This window comes from Mercenaria mercenaria, chromosome 4 (genome assembly GCF_021730395.1).
Source record: "Mercenaria mercenaria strain notata chromosome 4, MADL_Memer_1, whole genome shotgun sequence".
NCBI classification, from domain to species: domain Eukaryota; kingdom Metazoa; phylum Mollusca; class Bivalvia; order Venerida; family Veneridae; genus Mercenaria; species Mercenaria mercenaria.
Genome location: NC_069364.1, coordinates 8,191,306 through 8,217,950, shown reverse-complemented (window position 1 = coordinate 8,217,950; position 26,645 = coordinate 8,191,306). Strand labels below are relative to the sequence as shown.

General features: G+C 35.0%; 1 protein-coding gene and 1 long non-coding RNA gene across 3 annotated transcripts; both read right to left on the bottom strand.

Moving 5' to 3' along the window:
• Positions 1-598: 598 nt before the first annotated feature.
• LOC123550941 (uncharacterized) lies at positions 599-26,505 on the bottom strand. Of its 2 annotated transcripts, none has more exons than XM_053540335.1 (5): positions 26,397-26,505; positions 10,390-10,628; positions 4,713-4,812; positions 3,423-3,627; positions 599-2,424 (listed from the first exon to the last, which is right to left on the bottom strand). In XM_053540335.1, the coding sequence occupies exons 1-5, from the start codon at positions 26,494-26,496 to the stop codon at positions 1,497-1,499; spliced, it is 1,572 nt and encodes a 523-aa protein (XP_053396310.1). In that variant the 5' UTR covers positions 26,497-26,505; the 3' UTR covers positions 599-1,496. The 2 variants fall into 2 exon arrangements, with proteins under 2 accessions (XP_053396310.1, XP_045195380.2); XM_045339445.2 differs by lacking the exon at positions 26,397-26,505 and adding an exon at positions 11,346-13,692.
• On the bottom strand, positions 15,630-20,396 carry LOC128556189 (uncharacterized). The gene is made up of 2 exons (XR_008370481.1): positions 19,970-20,396; positions 15,630-19,673 (listed from the first exon to the last, which is right to left on the bottom strand). It is a non-coding gene; the product is annotated as an uncharacterized LOC128556189 (long non-coding RNA).
• Positions 26,506-26,645: the final 140 nt, after the last annotated feature.

Below are 26,645 nucleotides of genomic sequence, written 5' to 3'. Positions count from 1 at the left end.
AAAGGCTCAACATAAAGTCTCTTTCATAACAATATAAAAAGAAAAGAAAGGGGTGCACAATTTGTTCCCATGGGAATACCAACTACTTGTCTAAAAACTGCATTCCCAAACCTGGTGTAAATGTTGTTCAATAAAAAGCCGTTGATTTAGGGACAGGTGATGTGGAAATCCAAATGGTCTAGGGGCAACGCGCTTGATTGCCAATCCAGAGGTCCGGGGTCCAGGCACCGGAATTTTTTTAGATACTCTTTAGTGTCTCCCACCTATTTAAGAGGTCAGTACTGGTTCATTCCCTGGAAAGACGGCTTCGCGTGTATCGGTGCTTTACACCAGGCACGTTAAAGAACCAGGTTGTCCATTCGCAAAGAGCTAGACTAAGTTAGCCGGACAAGCCCAAGTCTAAACGATATTTCTCTCTCTGTTCTGGGGGCTTTGTCTCACTCTGTCCCTCTGGTCAGATTGTTCTGTGTCTGTACTTGTAGAGGATGAGTTTGGCGCCCTGAGTGGCTGCCTTTGCGCTAGGTAAAGCGCCTTTCAACGTGTTTATCATGAAAAGGGCGCTATATAAATCTGGTACAATAATAATAAAACCAAAACATAAAAAGATAATACAATGTAATTTGACATAAAGCATCACCAATAACAAGAGCTATCGGAAGGACATTGCATTTAAATATTAGAAATTGTTTGAAAATGAAGTGAAACATTGAGAGAAGAAGGGGTATGAAAATAATGCGTTGAAATACTAGGGTGGGAGAGTGTGTGTTGCAGAAAAACAGTTTTACTAGCAACAGATTGGAATACTATAAGACGGCGGTAAGTGGAACATGTTTCAGTTGAATGGGGTGTAATGGTGGGGGTGTTACGGGGAATGAACGGTAGAAGATGGTTATGCATAGGCAAACTAAGAATTTAATAAGATAATGAATAAAGTTTGAAATTATATGGTTTCTTTTGGAAATTATCTCAAGTGACCATGGGGTTTGGAGCCTCTAAGTCAAACGCTGATCATTTCAATGTTTCCTCACTAAGACCAGTCGTTATTTGAGATTAATCATGTTAGTGCATGCGGTGACCCCGATGAATTTTTCATAAACCTTTGACCAAAATGATATATGAAACCAGTGACTTTGACCCTTGGGGCACTAGCCACTTAAGCAAACAATATTTACATTATTAGGAAGCGTTTCATAAAATTTTAGCGAACATATTTACAAAAATATCATGTATAGAACATATTTGTTAAATATTGCCGGAAGACAAGGGTTTATAGCTTTGAATTTAAAAAATATCAAACGTTTATATGGAGTTAATTGTTCATTTAAAGTTCAACATGTTAATATATTATCATTCGGTTTTCTTTGTTTTCAGTACTGGCGTCTCGTAACTATTTACCCTTTACAGTTGTTTATTATTAGAAATCTCAGTCTTAGCATTTTCCAGAACATTTTCAGAACCTCGTAAAACTTAATGGTGTCTCATAATTGTCACTCGTTTTACTGATAATCTTTAGACACATCAGTGTTCTTCAGTACAGGTATTTCATAACTGTCTTTCCTTTTCATTGTACCATTCGTGGAAACATTGCTGTTATCAACTGACGCATCTTTTAAACTTACTGGCGCCTCATAATCATCTCTCGTTATTAAATTTACTTTTGGCTCATTCTTTAAAATATCATTGCTTGCTGATGTACAGATTAGTACTGGCTCTTCGTAACTGTCTTTCCTTTGCATTTTACCATCCCTTGAGAAATCGACCTTAGTTTCCGAAGGTTCAACATCTTTTACTGATGTCTCATACTCGCCCGTTTTGGCTTTTGGTTCGCTTAACCGAACATCTTTCCTGTCCTTAAGAACCGGTTGTTCGTAACTGTCGGCACGTTTTATTGGTCTAGTGGGATTGAATTTTGTTTGCAAGTGGTTGTAATTATTGCTTGGCATGTGTTGTAAATCTTTGTTTTTATCATGTAAATGTGAATAGTCACTGGATTGTTCGGATTCAAAATGAGCATACTCTTTGTCTACATTGTGTCTGTTTAGGTTTGTTCTTATTTTGTTGTAATCGTCTGACGTGTCACTAAAATGACCATAACTATGCAAACTTTCTTGGTCTTTCAATTCATTTGCTTCATAACTTATCTTAAGATTAGTTTTATCATAACCATAGGCATTCATGTTTGTTTCAGTATCTTCGTTAAGAACTATTGTGCTGTACCTCACGCTATCGTCACGACTTTTGTTAGAATAAGCGTGTTCTGTGTCCGTTTTCTTGCTTTCTAGGGCTTGGTAGGAATTCTGTGGTATCTCTTCATAATCTGCTGGTATAGTGTTATATTCGTCCTCTGTACCAGCATTGTCTTTACCTTTGCTGCTTTCCTTCACTTTAAGGGCTTTGGTACCATTCCTTTTCTTTCGGCTTCGTCTGAAGAAAGAATACACGATTATAAAAAATCAGTTGTTTTTAGAAAAACCATTTTAAGTTACTGGTACTGACGATAAAGTTTTTTTTAAATAAAGGAAATGGTGCCAATGTTAGAATATCTAATTTTCAGGGACTTATATTTCCATAAAAGTTATAGCTCAACCATAGAAAAAGTAAATGAAAAATGGGTGTAAGCGTTTATGTAGGTTATACCTCATTAACCGCTACTACGTAAATTAACTCATTAACTTCTTGTCGCTTCTTTCGGAGTCCTTTTCGGGATCTAGAATTCTTACGCAGCCATTTCTATCCAGCGTGCGATAGGACTCATATTATAACGCAGTAGAGTAAAAGAAAAGACGATGCAGTTAAGAAATAGCACGCGGAAGTAAAGAAAATTAAGACTTTATATGTTGCAATAGTCGCGCGTAGGTTTACAGTTAATTTGATACTAGTAGAGATCAGCCCACGCAAAACATTACGCACACACAAGTTTGTATATTTTAATGTTTATAAACAGAATGAGAGAATCATGCATATAGTTTTCCTTTGTGTAGCTGACAGAACTTATCATTCTTATTTGCTTACAATAATCCGCATGTATAGTATAAACAAGCCAGTTCATCTACTTTCTATCCCTATTTCTGACGATCTGTTGTAATATTTTTCCTCATTTCTCTTTTAGACAAAATAAGTAAGAAAACAACAGACAGTACACTTTGTATTTGATTCCACTTGATGAGTTAATTTTACGAAAATAGCGTTAAACAGTTTCTTGCCTTTGCAGTCGGTTCCATCAGTTGGTTCATTTTTTTATCGTTCCCTTATTGGAACATCTCAAGATCGGTTCGATATCTTTATAAAACAAACTTATTCAGAGCGCTAGCTTAACCTGCAACAATATATGGAAGATATATATCTAATGCGTTATTCACGCACTAAAACATTATTAAAAATAGAAAAAAAAGTTAAGCTGTTTATTATATACTTATACAGACCTGAGATAAAGTACAACTGCAAGTACGACAGCAGCTATGATCAGTGCAGCCAGCACAGCGATAATTGGTACAATTACCATGGATGTTTCTCCTATGTCTTCGGTAGTTCCTCCTCCATCTTCGGTAGTTCCTCCACCATCTTCGGTAGTTCCTCCTCCATCTTCGGTAGTATCAGAATTGCATGAAGGAGGTAAAGCTTTCACGTCTGTAAGAATAAGGCATCACCATCTATATAATCATTATGACTATTGTGCTTTAATTGCAACAGCTTTCATATTCCAGTAGATATATGATCGGTCTTATTCAGACATAAAAAGAGGTCATTCAGTCATACTAAGAGGTCATTCAGTCATACTAAAAGGTTATTTAATCATACTAAGAGGTTATTCAATCATACTAAGAAAGTCATTCAATCATACTAAGAGTTCATTCAATCATACTAAGAAAGTCATTCAATCATACTAAGAGGTCATTAAATCATACTAAGAAAGTCATTCAATCATACTAAGAGGTCATTCAATCATACTACGAGGTTATTCATATACTGAGAAAGTCATTCAATCATACTTTATAGGTCGGCTTGTTGACAGAATGACATGAAGGACAATTTTCTATCATACTACACTAAATGCTGATCACAGTAATAGAACAGCAATTTATGCATAACATAACCATACTTACCCAAACCCATACACCATTCTCTCAGTGGTCAAGGCTTTCTAACATGCTCAGCCGTTGACCTTGTTATAATTAAATTTAGGGGTATTATAATGTGTATGGGTGATACAAAATGAAACCTTTGCTCACATAATATTTTAGATGTTCACTCATTTATTAATGACAGTGTACTTTAGTTTGATATATTTTCAAGTATAAAATCGCTTTGAACTGTTTATTGATTAAATAGAGGATATTACATGTGTGTCTTTTCATACTGAATTTATTAAACGAGTTGAATAAAATGATAAAATACGAGGCTCTGTCGAGCATCAGTTTATCAATTTTATTCAACGAGTTTAATAAATTCATTGCGGAAAGTCACAAATGTAATATTCTTTTTATCACATGTTAGCCTTTCCTGTCGAAACATAAAAAAATCTACTTTTTTTACTATATAAACAAATCAATTTGACTAACGTCACCTATACTATAAACGACGTCGACGTCAAAACTTTATTACACTAGACTAAAGTGTATTATCATTTTTATTTAATAGCTTTATTACACACCCGCGACGTCAAACATGTGATAAACAATAATAAATTATAATAAATTAGTTAAAGGAATGACCTTTGGTGCATTTGTACTCAATCCCGGTAGCAGTCTTGAAATAACGCTCATAGTCACATTCTTCCTCTGTGTCCTCTCTGTCTGAGTCATCGGGATATCCCTACACAGACGATATCAATTTCATCATTCATAATTTTCATCAGGTAGGAGAGTATTATCTTAATTTCACTTTATTTACTGTTTTTGTAATTCATTGCCAGTTTTCATTTATGATTTTTTATGCACATACTTTGATTTATGAAGTGAAAAAAAAATTGAACTTACTCTTTGCTACAGCGTCAAGTTCTATAGCGATAACTTACATTTAAAACATTTAACAAATTAACGCCCTCGTGGTTCAGTTCCTGCGCATCTGAACTCTGAACCGTGATAAATTAGAAGTTGTATCATAGCTCGGTGTTTTTTCTTAACAAATTTGGTGCAGGTAATTCGTATACACTGAGTACAGGGTGCGGTAACTAAAAGTGTGCAGGTATTTAATACCCGCACGCTAGTTACCGCACTGTCGGATAGGAAAGTATACCAGCGTGTCTGGAACAGTAGACAGCGAAGTGTATTTTATTGATTTTCTGCTTTAGCATTGGTTTATTTTACCTGGGCTTTACACATTTGTAAAGCAAGGATTTAAGTACTCACTGAACTGCTGTATATGGCAATGTGAAACGCTTACTACTACCATATATGGATGGCTGTGATACAAAACAGAAAGAACATTAATACTCTCGGGTAAACGATTTATACTCGGGGGCTACGCCCCCTCGTACAAATCGTTTACCCTCGAGTTTCAATGCTCTTTCTATTACATAAACCACTCGAAGGTCTTGATTGTTTTCATTCTTACATGTTCATATTGAAATATTTTGGTAAAAAATATGCTAGGCTTCATTTATTCGAGTAGTAATGAACCGGACGTCATGTAGCAATTTGACATCATAATTGACGTCATAATGCTCCCTTACCGGTCCGCGTGTCAACCGTTGTTTATGTCAGATTCTAACACGACCCGATTTGTTTTCATATTAAACAAAGAAGGCTGAAAACTGTGTGTTATTATTCAACAATTCATTTTTCTGACGTCACAATTATGACGTCGTATCGTTAGACGGCATAGCGGCGCGCTGGAAAAGAATATAAAATTCTTCCACTGGTTGTAGGTGCAGATGGGAATACCCGGCCTCGAGGGTTACCGCCTAAACAGTTACCCGAGAGCCGGATATTTCCATCTGCACCTATAACCAGTGACAAAATTTTGTTTCTTGCGTACCGATTTCAAGAAATAATAATAAAAATAAAATCAATCGAACGGCTTTCTTTTGAAAACTATTTCCTATGGCAGTGTATTTAAACAAAGCGCGGGGAACCAACGTCCGTAAACAGGAAATACGTCATGACGTTTCAAAGCAAATAACAGTGTTTAGTTCCGGTTGCAGCATAATGTTTTGAATTTTTGATGAAATAACGTGATTTGAATCGAGAAATATACTATCAGGAACAAAGAGGAACTGTCAAGGTATTGAATTTTTATTCCGTTTTTTAAATAAAATATAAATTACTACATAAATCTTCTACATATTTGTAGTTCGTAATACGTCATTTACAGCACGAGAGTCATCTTACACCCACCCCGGGGTGTAAGACGGATTTTTCTTGCATACCAGGCGGGGATTTCCGGTATTTTTACCGGTGCTGGAAAACTCCATCTTACACCCCGGGGTGTAAGATGACTCTCGTGCTGTAAATGACGTATTACGAACTACATATATGTAGAAGATTTATGTAGTAATTGATATTTTATTTAAAAAACGGAATAAAAATTCAATACCTTGACTGTTCCTATTAGTTCCTGATAGTATATTTCTCGATTCAAATCACGTTATTTTATCAAACATTCATAACGTTACGCTGCAACTGATAAAACAAAACCGGAACTAAACATTGTTATTTGTTTTGAAACGTCATGACGTCTTTCCTGTTTACGGACGTTGGTTTCCCGCGCTTTGTTTAAATACACTGCTATAAGAAATAGTTCTAAAAGGAAAGCCGTTCGATTGATTTTATTTTTATTATTATTTCTTGAAATCGGTATGCAAGAAAAAGAATCAATCACTGGTCGCGGGTAAAGATGGGAATATCCGGCACTCGGGTAACTGTTTAGGCGGTAACTCGGCTGGAAGCCTCGTTACCGCCTAAACAGTTACCCTCGTGCCGGATATTCCCATCTTTACCCGCGACCAGTGAAAGATTCTTATATTCTTGCATGCCAGACGGGGATTTCCGGTATCTTTACCGGTGCTGGAAAAATCCATCTTACACCCCGGGGTGTAAGATGACTCTCGTGCTGTAAATGACGTATTACGAACTACATATATGTAGAAGATTTATGTAGTAATACATATTTTATTTAAAAAACGGAATAAAAATTCAATACCTTGGCAGTTGCTATTGGTTTCCGATAGTATATTTCTCGATTCAAATCACGTTATTTTATCAAAAATTCATAACGTTTCGCTGCAACTGATAAAACAAAACCGGAACTAAACATTATTTGTTTTGAAACGTCATGACGTCTTTCCTGTTTACGGACGTCGGTTTCCCGCACTTTTTTTAAATACACTGCCATAAGAAATAGTTCTAAAAAGAAAGCCGTTCGATTGATTTTATTTTTATTATTATTTCTTGAAATCGGTATGCAAGAAAAAGATTCTGTCACTGGTTATAGGTGCATATGGAAATATCCGGCTCTCGGGTACTTGTTTAGGCGGCAACTCGGCAGGGAGCCTCGTTACCACCTAAACAGTTACCCTCGAGGCCGGATATTCCCTTCTGCACCTACAACCAGTGACAGAATCTTATATTCCAGCACCGGTAAAAATACCGGAAATCCCCGTCTGGTATGCAAGAAATCAACAGAAATCAGGCACATATTTAATAGATATCGCAAAGGACGTACATAATAATCCTTGATAACGTGTTAGAATCGAAATAATATATCTCAAATTGATTTGCTCATGAATAAAATCATTGTTTGTCGTTTAGATGCATGTACTTATTCTAGGTTTAAAGAAATCGAGAGTTTACTGTATTGAAAAGTTATCGAAGTGTTTTTTGCACGATTATTTCGTGCCAATTTCAGTTGGTATATATCTGAGATGAGTCAGTTAAGTCATTCGAGGTTGTCTGCATTGCTTTTTTAAATTTCAATAAAATATTAAAGTCTTGAAAAGATATAAAAGTTTATAAAAAAAAAAATGGTCGATATACATGTTGTGCATTTTGTACATGGTTGGAGTTGCATTCATTGCAATATTTAAAACGAAATTATACAATAACCATAAAGGGAGGTAATCAGAACTAGAAAATTCAATAATACTTTCAATTGAATTTGTATATCAATCAATCATCAAACTCGTGACAAATATTCAAATATTGGAGAAAACAATTATCAAAGAAAGAAATTAGGATCTAAAAATAAATTATATGCTTATGTTCATAAAAGTGTGACAGCCCTGATTACGAGTTTTAACGTTATTTCGAATATTAACAGTACATAGCACTGCATGGAAGTTTCCGCCATGTATTTCATGATATGTTTGCTTAACTTGCTTGATCGGCTTAATTGTAAGAGCTGATTTAAGTATAATCAGTACTTAACTTGTTGACAGTTTTCAACAAGATGTTGATAATAATACAGTTTAGTTTATATTTTACAGATTATTCCAAGAATTGATGAGTTCTTCTGGATACATTGTCGCCTAGATTTCTCGGAATGGATATGCGTTTTAGATTGATGCCTATAGAGAACTGTTCTATAATGGTGTGACGTACCACGAATGATATATTTGCCTCGTTTAAAGATCCTTTAGAAAGTTACTTTTTCTTGTAAGACAGTAAGATAGAAGACAGTATTTTACCAAAAGTGCAAAACCGATTCTTATCATATTCTTGCATACCAGACGGGGATTTCCGGTATTTTTACCGGTGCTGGAAAAATCCATCTTACATCCCGGGGTGTAAGATGACTCTCGTGCTTTAAATGACGTATTACGAACTACATATATGTAGAAGATTTATGTAATTATTTATATTTTATTTCGAAAAACGGAATAAAAATCCAATGCCTTGACAGTTCCTCTTTGTTCCTGATAGTATATTTCTCGATTCGAAACACGTTTTTTTATTCAAAATTCATAACGTTACGCTGCAACTGATAAAACAAAACCGGAACTAAACATTGTTATTTGTCTTTGAAACGTCATGACGTCTTTCCTGTTTACGGACGTTGGTTTCCCGCGCTTTGTTTAAATACTCTGCTATAAGAAAAAGTTCTAAAAAGAAAGCCGTTCGATTGATTTTATTTTTATTATTATATCTTGGTATCGGTATGCAAGAAAAAGATTCTGTCACTGGTTATAGGTGCAGATGGGAATATCCGGCTCTCGGGTAACTGTTTAGGCGGTAACTCGGTAGGAACCTCGTTACCGCCTAAACAGTTACCCTCGAGGCCGGAAATTCCCATCTGCACCTATAACCAGTGAAAGAATCTTATAGTCTCATTAAGATATCTGTTTGTTTGTTTTGGGTTTAACGCCGTTTTTCAACAGTATTTCAGTCATGTAACGGCGGGCAGTTAACCTAACCAGTGTTCCTGGATTCTGTACCAGTACAAACCTGTTCTCCGCAAGTAACTGCCAACTTCTCCACATGAAATATCAGAGTTGGAGGACGAATGATTTCAGACACAATGTCTTCTATCAAATTGTCACTGAGAACATACGCCCCGCCCGGGGATCGAACCCGCGACCATGCGATCTGTAGACCAACGCTCTCTCTCTACGTAGCTAAGCGGGCGGGCCTCATTAGGATATAAATGCATTGTAAGAATTCAAATGAATTTATATGTACTCGTAAGTTTAATGAAATATGTTTGGAAGACATACATTTAATGAATGTACATGTTTTTGGCTAGCAACTGAATTTCTATGGACTACATTATCTTCAATGAGGATAATATTTTTTCGGCAATAAATTGTAGGGTCGGGGTGTCAGGCCACCAGAAGATGGTAGCTGGTCTTGAGAATTGGTATATTTCTACTTCCCCCTCCCACGACGGAGTTAGGGTTGAGTAGCCGTCTCGTAGCAGACTGACTGGGAAGGTATATTCATATATGTTAGTTTTCCGTGTAGGAATTAAAGAAATTTGATATTTTATATGACTGAAGTTCAGTTGAACAGGATATAATTATAAAGAAGGTTTTTGCAGTTTTTTGTATATAGTATGTATATAAATATGTGCAGTTTTCGCTTAGTTTAAAAAAAGTGTTAAAGTACATGCATGATGTGTTGGTGTTAAAGCTAGAAAATGTGTTAACAGTGTCGATACATGACAACGCAGATAACAAATCCTAAATATGCATTTATGTATTTGTTCTCCTTTCTTCCCTCGATTTACTTTGCTTATGGGATAAATAACTTATTTACGTTTGGGCGTAGCGAATTAGGAAATAAGTATTATTATATGCGCCCCCGTGATATAATTCCTTCGCATCTAAACTCCAAACAATGATTTTATTCAATGACAAATCACTGTTTGGGAAATATTATTTCTTTAAAAACATAGCCTGACTTTCTTCTTTGTTATCGAGCCATGTTAGAAAAATCAATATCATTGTATAATTACCATTGATTTTGATGGTACTGTGCATCTTCTAGAGATGTCTTTTTGACATTCCTGGAAATCAGCATCGTAGTCAGACTGCAAATTACAGCATCGGACAGAATGTGTATTCTCAACCACATACTTAAAGCTGATTTGCTGTATAACGCCGTCTTTACACCTCAGTATATAACTAGGTCCTTTGCATGTTTGTGTTCGTTTAAAGCATATTTCAGGCTCTGCCTCAGACAGGTTAAATATAACTGAAAAAAAGAATCATATGTAAGAAATATAAATATGATAATATCAGTTTTGATAATATTCATCTTCAAATGTGCATTTAACTTTGATTATGTTAATATATTGTGTTATCAAACAATAATAAGGTCAGCATAGCTAGAACTATCAGTCCCGTGCCAGTACAGTTCCTGGTTCGAGGGAAAAATCCTCCAGTTAGCAATGAAAGCTATCCGTGTCAGGGCCCACCTGCGGGGATGCAATGTTTTTGCTGTTTCTATTTACGATGGTGAGGTTGTTTTTGTTTATACACTTCCCCGTGATACTATAAGTATTTTTTTTAATATATTTATTATTGGATAGGTATGTTATTCATGAGAGGTATATAAAGGGTTGTTGTGTCAATTAAGACACGCCTATATAAAGATAATCGCTTTTCAAAATACCTGCAAAAACGGAACACACCTTACCGTTTGAAACCACGACTAAATACAATAAATCGTTAGTACGTGTCGCGGCATATGTGGTCAAAGTGCCGATCAAGTAGCACCCCTAGCTTCTTACTATTTTGTATGGTATACGTAATCACTATGTTTATAGTAGGGAACATAAGAACACCTAATAAAATACAGTTTGGTGTTCTGCTTTAATACTTAATGCACAAATAGAATTACAAATTAAGTAGTAAAAATTGTATGATTTCTTTATGATATAGATGTTTGTCTATAAAAATAACAACGTACCTGTTAGCAACATCATCACCTTGAATGACATTTCACAAATAGAAACCATTATGTCCACTTTATTTCTTTTAAAAACAGTTTAAATCATAAGCATAGTAAATGACTGTGGGAAGTTTAAACATTATACAATTATATCTGCGTAAAAGTACGAACCCGCCACGGATGATTTCACGTGTGATACGTATGTACAACCTTTCTTTTTATAGATACATTCAAAAAACATATCACGATTTTAGGTTTAGTTTCAATAGAAGCGAAGACGAGAAGTTACTTTTCTATGGGATATAAACCCAAGTATTATACTTTAAATGATCTTAGTGAAGGTTGTACTGGTGTTAATTATGTATAGGAGAAACCACGAGCAGCTGTGGATTTGTGAAAAAAATGCATGCGACCCGAAGGGTCGGGTACATGGTTTTTCTCAAATCCGAAGTTACGAGTGGTTTCTCTAACTTAAACCATATATGTATTTTTAGTCTGAAAATAAACGAAAAGTGTCGTGATCAGGCTGATTGGTGTAATCACTATATAGGGACGATCTCCTGCTAGAGTTATCTCATGCTAGAGACTACAAAGTTTTATGTTCGAACCTTCTTTCTTTTTTTCAAATTTTATTTTTCTGGAAACGTTTTTTGCGGTATAACTTACTTATTTCATACTGTTTACTTGTGATTCATGTTTGCTATTATTAGTATGCCTAAGACAAAAAAATGACAGTAATATACATTATTTGCATTATATATACTGCTGTTTTTTATATACAACACAATTACTTCATAGTCAACGTAATGAAGAAAATATGAAACGTAAATAACAAATGATGTATAATGTGAAACCGCTGTAATAGGGATAGTAAAGTGTTTGTTTTTTATAGTGTTACCCCTACTGAAAGGGCCAGCCAAGTTGGCTTATGAGACACCTACATATATTGAACAGCATTACTTCCCGATTCCTATTTTTTAATGCCAGGCACCAGGCAGGTAGGCAGTCGGTAACCATTATTTAACTAGCTGGCGGCTCACCACCCGGTCTCTCTTCAGTAACAAGACCCGCCTCTGACAGGGCTCGAACCTTCGACCTCCCGATTGCGGGGCAGGTGCCTTATCCATTAGGCCACCGCAGCTCGGTATATTACCAAGTTTTGGAGTTGTGTCTATACAGTATAGATTTCTGTAACCATCTTGTTGGCGCGATAGATTAAACTGAAAACTATGTGTCGGGGGTTCGCGAGTTTGATCAACTGGTGCGGCGTATGTGACAATTTACTAACAAAAACATTTGTAAATGACATGTGGATTTGTGAAAGAGAATCTTCAGTCACTACAATAGAATGACGTCATCGCAAAACCCGTTACTGTACCATATTTTCCGATATTTCATTTTTTCACACCCTTGTGAAGAATAGGATTCTTTCTCCTCACATTTTCAGAAAAATGTGAATATGTGTTTGTCCAAAAAGGGCTTAAAAAGAAAATCATATTTTTTCGGAGATTCTGTCCGTGTCTTTAATGGTTATAACATATTTACGGCGTCATGTTTTCATAAACCTCATCATCATCATCATCATTATTATGATCATTATAATCATCTTGAGTGGTATATATATCATTATTATTATTATGTCTGTCTCCATAACCTGTAGGACGAGTGATAGGTACCAAACCTAACTATGCCTTTGTATTCTGTTCGCCCAAGTTTTGTTTTTGTAATGGGACTTTGTTGTATTTTCTCTAAATGAAATATGTAGGGGAGACATTATCCTAGACCTTGTCTCGGATTTTGATATAGATTTACTAATATGAAATGCATAATGCTCGCTCCGCATAACGCCTCCTGGGGCTTCTACCTCACTACTACTACTACTACTACTTCTACAGTACTTAGTCTACTACTACCGCTACTAATCTACTACTGCTGCTGCTGCTGCTCCGGATACTTCTGCTGATGCAGCTGCTGTTGCTGCTGCTTCAATAAATTCTGCTGATGCTGATGCACTTTTTGCTGCTGATGCTTCTGCTACTACTACTACAGCTACAACTACAACTACAATTTAAGCTACATTTTATGACATTTTTCGCTTTTCCTATATTCTGCTAGACATTTATTTAAGGATCAAAATGTCTAATCCTGATAAGAAATATATATCTTATTGTTCCTTTTTTATACAAAATTATGCAATTAACCTACGTCCCCTTTGTTATGCGGGTATTTTAGAAGCTGTGTATTTCGATTTCAATATAACACTGTTTTACCGGAATACTTTGCATATGGTTTATGACCAACTTTCATTTTGTAAATACAAGTTTTATCAAAATAGGAGTCACTTTGAAATAGTTGAAATAGAGTGTAACTGCTATTAATGTGCCTAATATTAGCACAAAGATATGCTGACTGACGTTATTGATCAGAAAACAAATCATAATAGTTGATGAACAAATACTAAAAATTTACAGGTACCGTTTGTTTTAAATATGGACTAACAGATTTTGATCAAGTAATGGATTTTTTCGAAAGTTTAAGAAATGAATATTTACACTTAGCTGTATTCAATGAGTGCTTAATGCAAGTTAGATTTTCACTGGAGTATTTTTTTAAATTTGATTTTCTTATCCTGGTTGCCCAACCAAGGCAGAATTATTTTAGCATATGTATAAATTTAATTAAGAAGAATTGCCAAATGAATGATATGAATATAAAAACTATTGTATTATATTTGTCAAAGATTTACATAGAAAAAATATATATTTAGCCGAAATGAATTAGAAATACAAGTTTGTAAAATCGTTATTACCACCCTTTATATAAATGTTTGATTTGAAGTACATGAAATCGGAATCTACATACAACTTTTAACTTAGTTTAAAGCTAAAATTGTTGAAATATCCCAGTGTCTATCAATTCCAATTAAAAGAATAGAAATTATACTGAAATCAAAAGAAATAGTACACTTTTCCACTTTTTGAAGATTTTAACATTAAAGGGGGATAATTACAAAATTGAATAAAAATAAATAATAGGGAACTAACGCTATGTAATTGGTCTTTTTGTTAATAAACAGAATAAACTTAAAATGTCACAAAATGTTGCCTAAATGTGACTGACTACCTTTAAAGATAAATGACAACGGTTATAAACAAGAATTTAAACGGATACCCCTTCCAAGAATTTTAAACATTTAACTTATAAAGAATACGACGCAAACATGGTAACGGTAACAGTATTATCATGTATCTTCTTTCAGTACAGTGCGTGACAAAATATCTAAATAAATTAGAAAACCAAGAAGACGTGTAGAAACTATGGTTACTCAATGTACGAGTGTTTACTGCATTATATCTAGTTCACGCAAGCGCATAAACAAATATCACATCAAGAGAAGCGGGATTTAGTTAGAGAAAAAGACAACGATTTAATCAATAATTCGAATGCTCATTTTAATAAATCAACAAGTAAAATTAGTAAACACTATTTGGATAGTATGGATAAAGGGAAATAAGTTAAACGTATTTTGTGTCCGACATGTTAAGATTACTCTCCCCGAATTGAATACACACCATAGAAAACTGCTGTAGTATAAGTCTACAGTATGTTTGAATATTCCGACTTATACAGATGCAAGAAGTTTGCAATTGAAGAGTGTAATAACATAAATGTAGACAACTTCATTTCACATACAGGAAATATATATGCTAATATTTTCAAGCAAATAAAGCAACATACAAACAAAATCAGGGACAAAGAGCCAACAGGCAAAGCAACGGTCAAAGAACGCAGACAACTTATAGCGAAACCTTGCAATAGTAAACAAATGTACAATATGAAAAACAAACTGAGGACCGAATATTAGTGGGACACAATGCTGTACAATCTTCGAGTGTTCGGTGTCAAATGAAACGCTTGAGTGTACACAACCCCTCAATGACATTCTTAATTCCCAAAATGTTGAAAACTTGATTCAGGACAATGTTTGTAAAAATTATTCCTGCCAGGTGAACACTAACATTCCTAATGGTTACAAAAGACACGATATTTAAACCATAAATAAAGTAAGCGTAAACATATATATTAACACAACTTAAAGATTATATACACACGTATTCGCTGTCTTTGCAGAAGAGAAACACGATTAAGGCCTATGCGAAATAGGCATTGATACAGAAATTGAAACAGAAAGGCTTTTAGAGCTAATATAGGCTTTCTACATGTTCCGTAAGACACAATGAAAACAAAGAAAAGCAAACGTCCAACTAATATAGGGCTGGTCGCCAAAAGCAATAACAAAACTGGGTCATAACCTCTTTTATTAATTAAAACCTTTTATACATTTACTGAATACAATGTGAATATTGTCACGATCCGGAATCTCACGAACATCCCATAAACGTCACATTTAGGTCCACTTCACTAAATAGAGCCTTCCCAATCACACTAACGTCGAAATCGGCGTACAAATCCAAGACCAGAGTCTTGGTTATGATTGAAATGCACTTTTAATATGTAGTTATTGAATGGACTAGCTTCAAACTTAATTTTTCCCTTCGTTTCCCTCATCATCTCTCAAATCCTTTGAAGCCACATAGAATTTCAGGTTAAAGTCTGGATACATTTTCAGTCTGTCTCACATCTTCATTCAAATGATGTTTGACGAGGTCAATAACTCTGGCACAAATATATCATGAATTATGCCAATTTTACTTTGAATTTCAGGTTAAAGTGTAGATGCATTTCACTCTGTTTTATCTCTGTTATTAAATAAATGGATTTGTTTTTAACGAAAATTGTTCTACAATTTCATCCGCATCATATACAGCGAGATTATGGTAGTTCTGCTGAAGCTGTATATTGGTTACATATTGAGTACATATTAAACGGGGGCTTCCGTGGCCGAGTGGTTAAGGTCGCTGACTTCAAATCACTTGCCCTTCATCGATGTGGGCTCGAGCCTCACTCGGGGCGTTGCATTCTTCATGTGAGGAAGCCATCCAGCTGGCTTACGGAAGGTCGATGGTTCTACCCAGGTGCCCGCTCGTGATGAAATAACGCACGGAGGGGCACCTGGGGTCTTCCTCCACCATCAAAGCTGGAAAGTCGCCATATGACCTACAATAGTGTCTGTGCGACGTTAAACCCAACAAAAGCAAGTTTCACGAAGATCTATATCTATTACTATATTGTGTTGGAATTTTTGGATTATAAAACAGTTAAAAGGCAATAACTCTGGTTACTGAAGTGATCTAGACTTAAGTTGCGGGTGCACCACCACCCTATACATGTAGTACCATCTCACGAAGTTCCATCAATAGGTTACCTAGATACAGTACAAAATGAATGGGGCACACTGCTTTTGATAGGTTAAGTTGGTTAATTCTATAAGTGAGCAAAGGTCATGTGATAATTTATAATTAAGTGAGGTTTGGTGATTTTAGGTGAATTACAAGCATTTTCAACGTTTTTACCAATCAAGGGGAACACTCTGCTTTTACTGGGTCAAGGAAGATGATACTACATGTGAACAAAAGCCATGTACTAATTAATAATTATGTGTCGTTATGTGATTCTAGTTAAAACACTTTTTTTAATTATAGTTTTTTTTTTCAATTTCTGACGGGCGGACGGGAGGACGGACGCACGCACGTACGGACAGAGGGACGAACAAACAGCCAGGCGGAGAAGCCAAAACTATATCCCTACGCCTGATAGTCTTCAACAAGTAGCATTACACAATTGACGGTGTTGATAGTACTGTCTAGTTCAAGGGAAATAATTCAATAGTATCTTGAGTCTTCAGTACATGCGAATATCGTCCCTGCCTTACATAAAGGACATCGCCAATTGTTAACGTTATGCAACAGTTTGACTTTTAACTCTTAACGAAACTCGGTCAGAATGTTACCCTAAAAGAATCTCGGACGAGTTAGTTACTGGGTTATCTTGGCTCAAAAACTAGGTCATTTGGCCAGTTTATAGGAAAACCATTTTTACACTGTAGAGGCAACATTTTCTATCTCATCAGAAATCTTTGTTAGAATGGGTTCCGCTGTGAAATCTAGGTCAAATTTTAAACTAGGTTACCTGATGTCTTAAACTAGGTCACTAGGTTAAATAATAGATACATATCAGCACTCTCGATGACACATTTTCTAGTTGATCAGCATAAACTTTGTCAGAATGTTTGTCTCTATGACACGTATATCAAGTACCTGTGGTCTGAAACAAGATCACTATGTCAAATTTTAGAAAATCCTTGATAACACTCTAGAGGCCACATTTTCTACTCGAAACTTTGCAGGAATGTTTATCTCTATGAAATTTAGGTCAATTTAAAATGAGTTATCTGAGATACTAAGTTAGAACAGTACGTCAAATCATAGAAAAAAACTTGTTTACACTCTAGAGATCACTTGTTCTACTTGATCATCGTAAGTTTTTGTTTCTTTGGTGACCCTATTCCAAGTTTGTTTATATTATTCAATTATTCTAGTTTGTCGAAAACATGACCGCCAGAGACGTTAGCCACTTTTTCATATATGTATACAGTTCTTTTCTATATGCATATAGTGTCTACTTTTAAAAACAATTTTTGTTAGAAAACACTAGTTCACATAAATATCACTTGCATTTTGTCAGAATTATGGCCCTTTTTATACTTTGAAAATTTGAATTTCTTTATTAAATACTGTACGAGCAATAGCTTTGAAACTTTGCACACTTGTTAAACATCATTAAATGAGTATTTAGGCTAAGAACCACAACCCTGCATATGTATTCTGTAAGAATGGGGATAATAAGAACAGAGTTACCTCTGGTTATCTCCACAGAGGGCGCTGGTGAAATAAAGGGTAAACATTATCTAGCCTGACCTTAGATTTACTGTAGAATGTAGTAGAGATTCTGCGTAATAAACACAAATTAATTTGTAATTTCCTAGGTATTTGACCCTTAACACCAATTAATTTGCAATTTCCTAGGTATTTGACCCAGAACAAAATAAAATCTTAGAAAATAGTCAAATAAATACTTAAATACATTTGTTTAAAGGATTTTTGAGTAGTTCATAGATGAATTGTTGGTAAACTTGCATAACTATTATTGTTTTACGCAGAAATACTAAGGAATATGAACTATTGATGCTGGGCTGTAATATATTTATTTCAACTACATACAATTATTTATCAAATGCATCTTAGCATTTCATAGACTGAACATTATATTGTACTGAAAATGTCTACATAAATCATCATCAATGTTATTTCACAGATGTTCAGCTATATATTTCCACAGATACTTTTTGTAGAACAGTCCTAGCTTTGATAAAATGTTGTGTTTACAGTACTCATGATCTAGTTCAACTTTTTGTACAAACATATCCTTGAATGTATACACAATGAAAAAGCAATAGTGTCTTTTACTTATATACATCTGTCCTTCTATCTGATAACAGTAGTTTGAAGTTTTCTTTAACTCCATTTCTCCGTCTATATACTCCAAGTACCGAAACAATTTCCCAGGCTGGATCATTTCCTCTTTCCCAGTATATGGACATTTCACGTCAACTATTGTTTGTTCATTGATGACTCCGTCGGGTGTTGCAGCCAGATATGGATATGTAGAGAAACTACATATGAATAAACCGCAGTTGTTGACACTATTTCTCGTTTGCTTTTCTTTTTTTTTAATTGCTGTTTTTTCATATTGCATCCCATGAATGATTGCCTTATTTGTTAAGTTTGATGTTCCACGTTTCTGTACTGTCTTGGTCATGGGTCAAATAGCTTGCACTGCTTTTGATGGAATGTCCTGTGCCTTTAATGGTTTGCCAACATATGACTGTTTTGGTTTGTGAAATGTTTGCAATATATCTGTGCAACTTTGCTGGACATGTGCGTCACTTCCAGAGACAAATGCATTTATCATCAACAATACTGACGCAACATGCTTGCAGGTTCCATGTGGTCCTTTTCCTGCTGGACATTCACAGTGGCTGTTCTGGATTTCTCCATTATCTTTGTGCAGTTTAAGTTTGAAATTGTATGTTATGTTCTTCTTCATGGCTGCCCCTACTACACCAGTAAAGTATATATTTGGACTTTAGCACGACATGCACAGATTTTCTTGCTTTCAAACATTAGTTTTCCTTTTTCAAGTGTCTTCAAGTCTGACATCAAATCATTATCCACAGCCTCCCTGTACTTGAAATATCCTTCAATTTGCTCATTTGTCAATTTAAGGAAGTGGGTCCTGTGGTCTGCTTGCCAGTCTGGATCCAGAGGTTCTGGTAGGAGAATAGGTTCACCCCTGAAGTCTTGATTTCTGTCATATGCTTCAAGGCTGAAAGTAAGAAAAAGATAGACACCATAAATTCCTCAAACAAGATATAGTGCTAGCATAAGTCATTAACCTGTAAAATGTAATTCAAAGGGCTACTCTCCAATATTATTGCTTTGTATAAGCAACACTAAATCTACAAATAGTGAAATGCAATAAAGATAGCACCAATAAAACTTGCAATATACACCATGGCCAACATGTAAGACATTGCCTCTGTGTACTGGTTTCTCAAGGTTTAAATGGATTAATACTATTTTTCTGAGAATTATTTAATTATATCCCAACAAAAAACATACCTTGTTAACAAATCTTCCTTTCTGCCTTTGATGCCCCTCTTTTTATTAATTCTCTCTGTACTTGTAAAACTTTCCTTCCAAAATATTTTGATTTCTTCTCAGAATTCATTGCAAAGTGTAGCGAGATAAGAATCTGGGTCATCATTGTTTACCCCTTATTTTACCAGCGCCACGTAGCGAGTAGCTGGCTTATTATCCCCATTATGATCCTTTATGTTCTTAGAAAAATGGAAAATCTTTGTTAACATTTGTTCACGTCAACGTTTAAGCTCACCTGGGCACGAATTCTCAAGGTGAGCTATTGTGAGCACATACCATCCGTTGTACTCTGACCTTTCGTCAGCTGTCCGTGCGTCCACACTTTTCTTCAAACGACTATTTGGTGACCCTCTACTAAGAGTGTTCAAATTATTTTGATCAGCGGCAAACAACAATTCAATTCAATTCATTCTTTATTGCATAATAAGGCCTCCGGCCCATACACAAGAGAAATACAGAACATATAACATCTAATCACATGTGTGAAGCAAAGGTCATTTACATTTACATAATAATATTATAAGGTACTTGTCAATTATGTATTATACAGTAAACACATGTCAGTTTAGTTTTGTACCAAATACATGTTCAAGCAAAGTCTGAAAGTAGCCTACTTCTTTCTTTAAAAGCATAATATATATACATTGCTAGGTTTCTAATAATTTTATCACTTTCTGTTGACATTAGATCATAAAAGTTTTGTATTGTAGCATTGTTAACAAAGTGGTATGGAATGTATAATGACCGAATATTTGAATACAAAGGACATATAAGTACAAAATGAAATTCGCCTTCAATTATAGCTTCACAATATGGACAGTCACGATGTTCTCTATCTAAACCAATATGTCTACCTTTTTCAATCATGAGATTATGTGAAGAACTTCGATAATTTGCCATACAGGGTCGAAATTTTGCTATATCTACATACTTTTCAACATTGTACAAAGGTTTAAAATGTATATAATGACAAAGTTTACTACTTTCATTGCATCTAGTCCTCCAGTTTTGAACATATTGGTCTTTCAACCTTTGTTCAAATTGAAACAGAAAATAGCGTGGGTTAGCGACTTCTTGGCGTTCCCAAATATATCCAAACCCGTTAGTATATAAATATTGTTTTACATCTGTAGCCCAATTTATATAACCTAAATTATCATAACATAAAAGCATTTCATAGCACAATTTGATATATCTGTTTCTAGGCAAAGTAAGCAAACGTATCCAATATTTGATACAACGTTTAGCTGAATATATATACATGGGGAATCTACCAACGTCCCCAAGAACAGCATCGTTACATGCACTTCTGTTCACTTTAAGAAAGCGTTTACACGCATATACCTGTATTGATTCGACACATCGCATATGTTTCAGTCCCCATAGTTTTGAACCATATAGTAACACAGCCGCAACTTTTGTATCAAATATTTTAAAGAACGTTTTATAAGGTAAACATTGCAAATTTTGTAGAGAATTGAAAATATTTATCAGAACTTTTTTCGCTTTAACCGACATAGCTTCAGCCATTTTGTACAATGACAGTCTGTTAGAAAAATATATGCCAACATAGGTTAAACCATTCACAGTATCTATTACGTTATTACCAAAGAACCAGCGTTCTCTCCTCGCTAATCGTCCACCTCGCTTAAAGACCTGTACTTTTGTTTCAGAAATATTTACTGTAAGTTTACTTGAATTACAAAAGGTTTCTAAAATATTTAATTGCCTTTTTAAGCCTACTACAGTATCTGCTAAAAGAGCAATATCATCTGCGAACATAAGTAGGAATATTTCCATAGTATCAGGAAATAACTGGATGCCTTTAGTATTGCTTTGACATAACAAAGTATCCAATTCGTTTATAAACATGGCAAACAAGATGGGACTCAAGTTACACCCCTGACGTAGTCCAACAGGGCAAGAAAATATACTGGTAAAACCTTGTTGTGTTTAACACATGCTTTAACAGACACATAAATGGATTGTATAGCTAGGCTTGTATAAATGACCTTGAACACCATTGTTTTTCAAAATATCATACAATATGACCGGTCAACCGAATCAAAGGCTTTCTGAAAGTCAATGAAAGCTACGTATATCGATTTTCCTTTTACACTTAAATATTTGTTAACAACAGAATACAGTATAAAGGCGTTATCAACTGTACAATAACCAGCTCTAATCCAGCTTGACATTCTGATATTCTACTATATGCTTCTACATAGAAAGTTAACCTTTTGGTAATTATTGATATGTAGACTTTACTTAAAATATCTAACAAAGCAATACCCTGTAGTTATTTGGATTGCTAACACTTCCCTCCTTATGCAGCGGAATAATTATTGACTTGGCCCACTCATCTGGAAATTCACCTTTTGTAAATAATCTGTTGAACAATTTTCGTATAAAAGGTAATAATACATTTACACCATAAACTATATGCTGTGGAATAAGGTTACCACCAGATGCCTTGTGTATATTTAAAGACTTTTCAGTATTTACAATCTCGTCATCTGTTATACTAGAATTAAACACTAAGTCCTCGATCTCATCGATATTTATATTCATATCAATATCTCTATCGTCCTGTTCATAATCAATATTGTCATCAGCAACATTCGCTGCAAACAGGTTGCTAAAATGTTCAAACCAGCTGTTCAAAGATATATTTGGTTGCGACATGGGTTTATCTGTCAATTTCTTCAACTCACGCCAAAACATCTTTGAATTATGTACAACAGATTCTATTTTAGACACATATTTTTTATTATATAAGTAACGTTTCCGTCTACACATATATTTATAAACATGTTTGCTATTTATATAGTCGTTCAGATTATTTTCACATCGGCTGGACCGAAACTTGTTTAAAGCTTTTCTACTCTGTAATTTTGCAGCTTTACAATCACTGTCAAACCATAGTTTATTTTCTTTACGAATAATCGGCCTTCTTAATTTTTGAAATCTAGCACTGCTATCTACTATAGCCGTTTCCAATTCGCCTACAATAACGTTTATATCAATATTACTGTCGTCTAGCAAGTTATCTATCGGGTTGAAAAAACCATTCAGTATATTTACATTGTAAATACTCCTTACAATTGTCATCATTTAGATTGTAACACAAGTGCAGATTCTCGTCAGTGGTCACGGGTGTGTCACCATGACTTAATTTCAAACTTAGACTTATAGGCATATGACAACTCTCCGTGTTCGGTGAAATCTGGAACTGTTGAATGAGGTCAAACAAGCATTTAGATGTTATAAAATAGTCAATAGTACTACAACCATTACTATTAACGAAGGTATAGCCGTTACTCTCTGGATGCACACCAAACGACCGTTGCTATAAAACAGGAATACACTTTACAAAATTCTATAAGCTCATGACCGAATTTATTCATCTTGGTGTCAGACGAAGACCTTGCAATAACTACCTCACTGTCAATAATATCTCTAAATTCCGTTAATTCTGGTATATTGACAGAACATGTAACATAGTCTAGAGCGTTATAAGTTCGGGCATTAAAGTCACCATTTAACAACAATTCTGTATCAAGTAATTGATTTGTAATAATACAATCCTCCAGTTCTTGTAACCCCGTCATATCCTTATAATCATAAAACGGAGAATTTTCTGGTGGTTTATACAATGAAACATATAGAACATCTCTATCTGTGGTCAGTAATGTTTTATCAAACAACAGCATAACACCAAAAGTAAACCATTCACATACACGCTTCACAAAAGATGTCATATCACTTTTAATTAAGACAGTAACACCTCCCATATGCCTTCCACCAGCATTTGATTTTTTAGCACTACAGGAATACACGTTATATTCAGGAAAATATTGTTCACAATAATCTGATTCCAGCTCCCATGTTTCTTGAATACCAATGACGTCATGACTTTTCAAAAAATCCAATATGTCAAAATTATTTAACTTTGATTTAAAACCTTCTATATTCCATGTCAATAAATTAAGTGTATCTCCTGTATGTATTGGGCTTTGACCTTTATCCTATTTTTTGGTGTGATTGACCTCTCCATGGCTTCAACATCAGGTTCGCCGCTATTACCACCTTGCCTGTTACGTACTACACGCCTGAAAGTTCTAGTTTCTCCATTATAATCTTCATCCTTAGAAACCGGTTTATAAGTATGCAGATTTCCACCTTTGAAATACCCACGTAAGCCCTTTCGTTTTAGCTCTTTCAATTGTTGTCGCTGAATGTAGGACAAATCATTAGAAATACGGATGCCATTTCTCCTAAGACTATCTCGATATTTAAAGAGTTTAAATTTATCTTCACTACGTGCAAACTGTGCACTTACCATCCTTGCACTTTCTCCATCTTTTTCACCAATGCGTTTAACATATTTTATAGTGTCAGCATCGAAATTTTCGACTTCATCCGCAATACCCAGTACTTTTTCCTCAACTATGGCCTTCAATGGCCTATCATCTGTTTCTATCTCTTCAAGTCCAAATATTCGCAAAGAGCCTATCAATCTATCTGATTCAATAATATTTAATTGGTGTTCAATATTACTTAACCGAATTTCACGCAAATCATCAGCTAATGAGAGGGAAGCCGTATCACTCTGTAATAGTTCTTGATTGTGGTCCAAATACTCTAATTTACCCTCCATACCTCGTAGCCTATCTTCGACGCGTTTCTGTTCAGATTCAACAGCTATAACTTTTGATCTAATTGAGCTCATTTCAGATTTCAAACTTATCAATTCAGTTTTAACACTCTGGACTTCATTTTTGACTCCTCGAATTTCATCTTTCGTATCCGATATAGCTTTCAAAATTTTTTGTGTATTTTCGTCACTGATACTACTTCCAGTTTCTGGTCCAGGGTTGGATTCAACATCTGACGCCAGTACAAGCAATCGTTCGGAATATGATCCATACAGAACACCATACTGAGAACACCCACATAAAGAGGTAGTTCCTGGTGATATATTTGATGCCCTGTCACAGCCTTCACAAACATTTATCGATGTTACTGCATATTTATCTAAAACGTATCTATGGCCACATATCACTCCGTACAGTACAAACATACTAAACAAGCAGTACAGATTACACGCTAAACTTCTCCAATGGATGTCTGTCCCAGAAATGTTTGCAGAATATTTGCCATATTTTTGACGCCTAGTATGCTTTCTGACGCGTAGAGCATATATACCAATCCTGGCACGATATAAAGAGACATCAATTCCCATAACAGCGGTCACCAGAAGGCATCCCATGATGCACCTTTTTTCAAACGCTTCCAGTTAGGAACCTCTCCAGATATTCGGAAATTGCTGTTAAGATATTAGTATATTACTTAGTTTGCAGAAATGTTCTTTGGGTGATTTTTTGGCCATCCCGATAACTAAAAGCCATGACCGTCATGTGAGCGGCTTACTTTTATATAATGGGACATCACTTCTCAAACTGTTTGATTTCTGAATAATTGCACACAACTGTTCTTTCGGCGACCCTCTACCAAAATAGTTAAATCAGTTGCTTTGTTAAAAAGCATAACCAAAGTGCAACATGTTTGAGCTGTAAAACTCAGGTGAGCAGAACAGAACAGAATATTTATTTTGACTTGAGCCTATACAGCTTTCGTCCATACATAAAAATATATTACAATGGAATGCACATGAAAATGGCAAAAAAGCTTGTTCACGCCGGAGCAGTTACCATCGAGCCAGATATACCCATCTACACCTACAACCATCAACATAATCTTATTTTCCCGCTCTTCGTTTATTAACGCTTGTATACGAAAATAGTGCTATTTTTAACCAATTTGAAAACCTGGTCGTTAGATTGGCGATGTCGTTTGGTGGATGGATGTATGGATGGTTGGATGGATAGATGAATGGGCGGCACTGTTCAATGCCTTTAGTTTGGTTGAGATATTGAAATGAAACTTGGGCTGTAGGCAGCATATTGTAAGATCAAGTTTGAGATTGAATTTGGAGTCAGCGAAGTCAAGGTCAAGGTCACTGTTACTAAAAATACATTTAAATTATTTTTTGCTGAATTCATAAAAAATGTGGTTTCCGCTTTATAAATTTTAGCTACGATTGACACACTTTCACCAAACTTAATGTACAGCAAGCTTATTATGAAAAACTAGCTTTGGATTGTATTTCGGGTCACTGTTACTGAAATAGAAGAAAAAACACTTTCCACTCAATAGCTCTAGTAAGGGATGAGATATGTATGTAAGTAGCTTAATAGGAAAGTTTATTTGCTTTTTTTTTTTTGTTGTTGTTGTTATTTTTGTTGTTGTTGTTGTTGTTTTTTTGTTCTTTTTGCCATTAGGGTTAAGGTCACAGTTGGATCAAAATGTAAAATGTTTGAAAAACCTGGTTCTCGGGGAAGTTTCACGTCTCTTACTCTAGAACTGGTATATTTCTTCATATTGATTAGTGTTATAACTTCATATCTGCTGGTATGCTGTAACATCTGGAGTAAATAAACATCGATGCATACTTTGAAAAAGAACTGTCACTGATGAATTTGTGTGACAAGGACTTCTAGTTTTTCATCGAAATGCATTGCTTCTGTATATCTCAATATAAGGAAATCAGCTTATATGGTTCATGTTTGTTTGT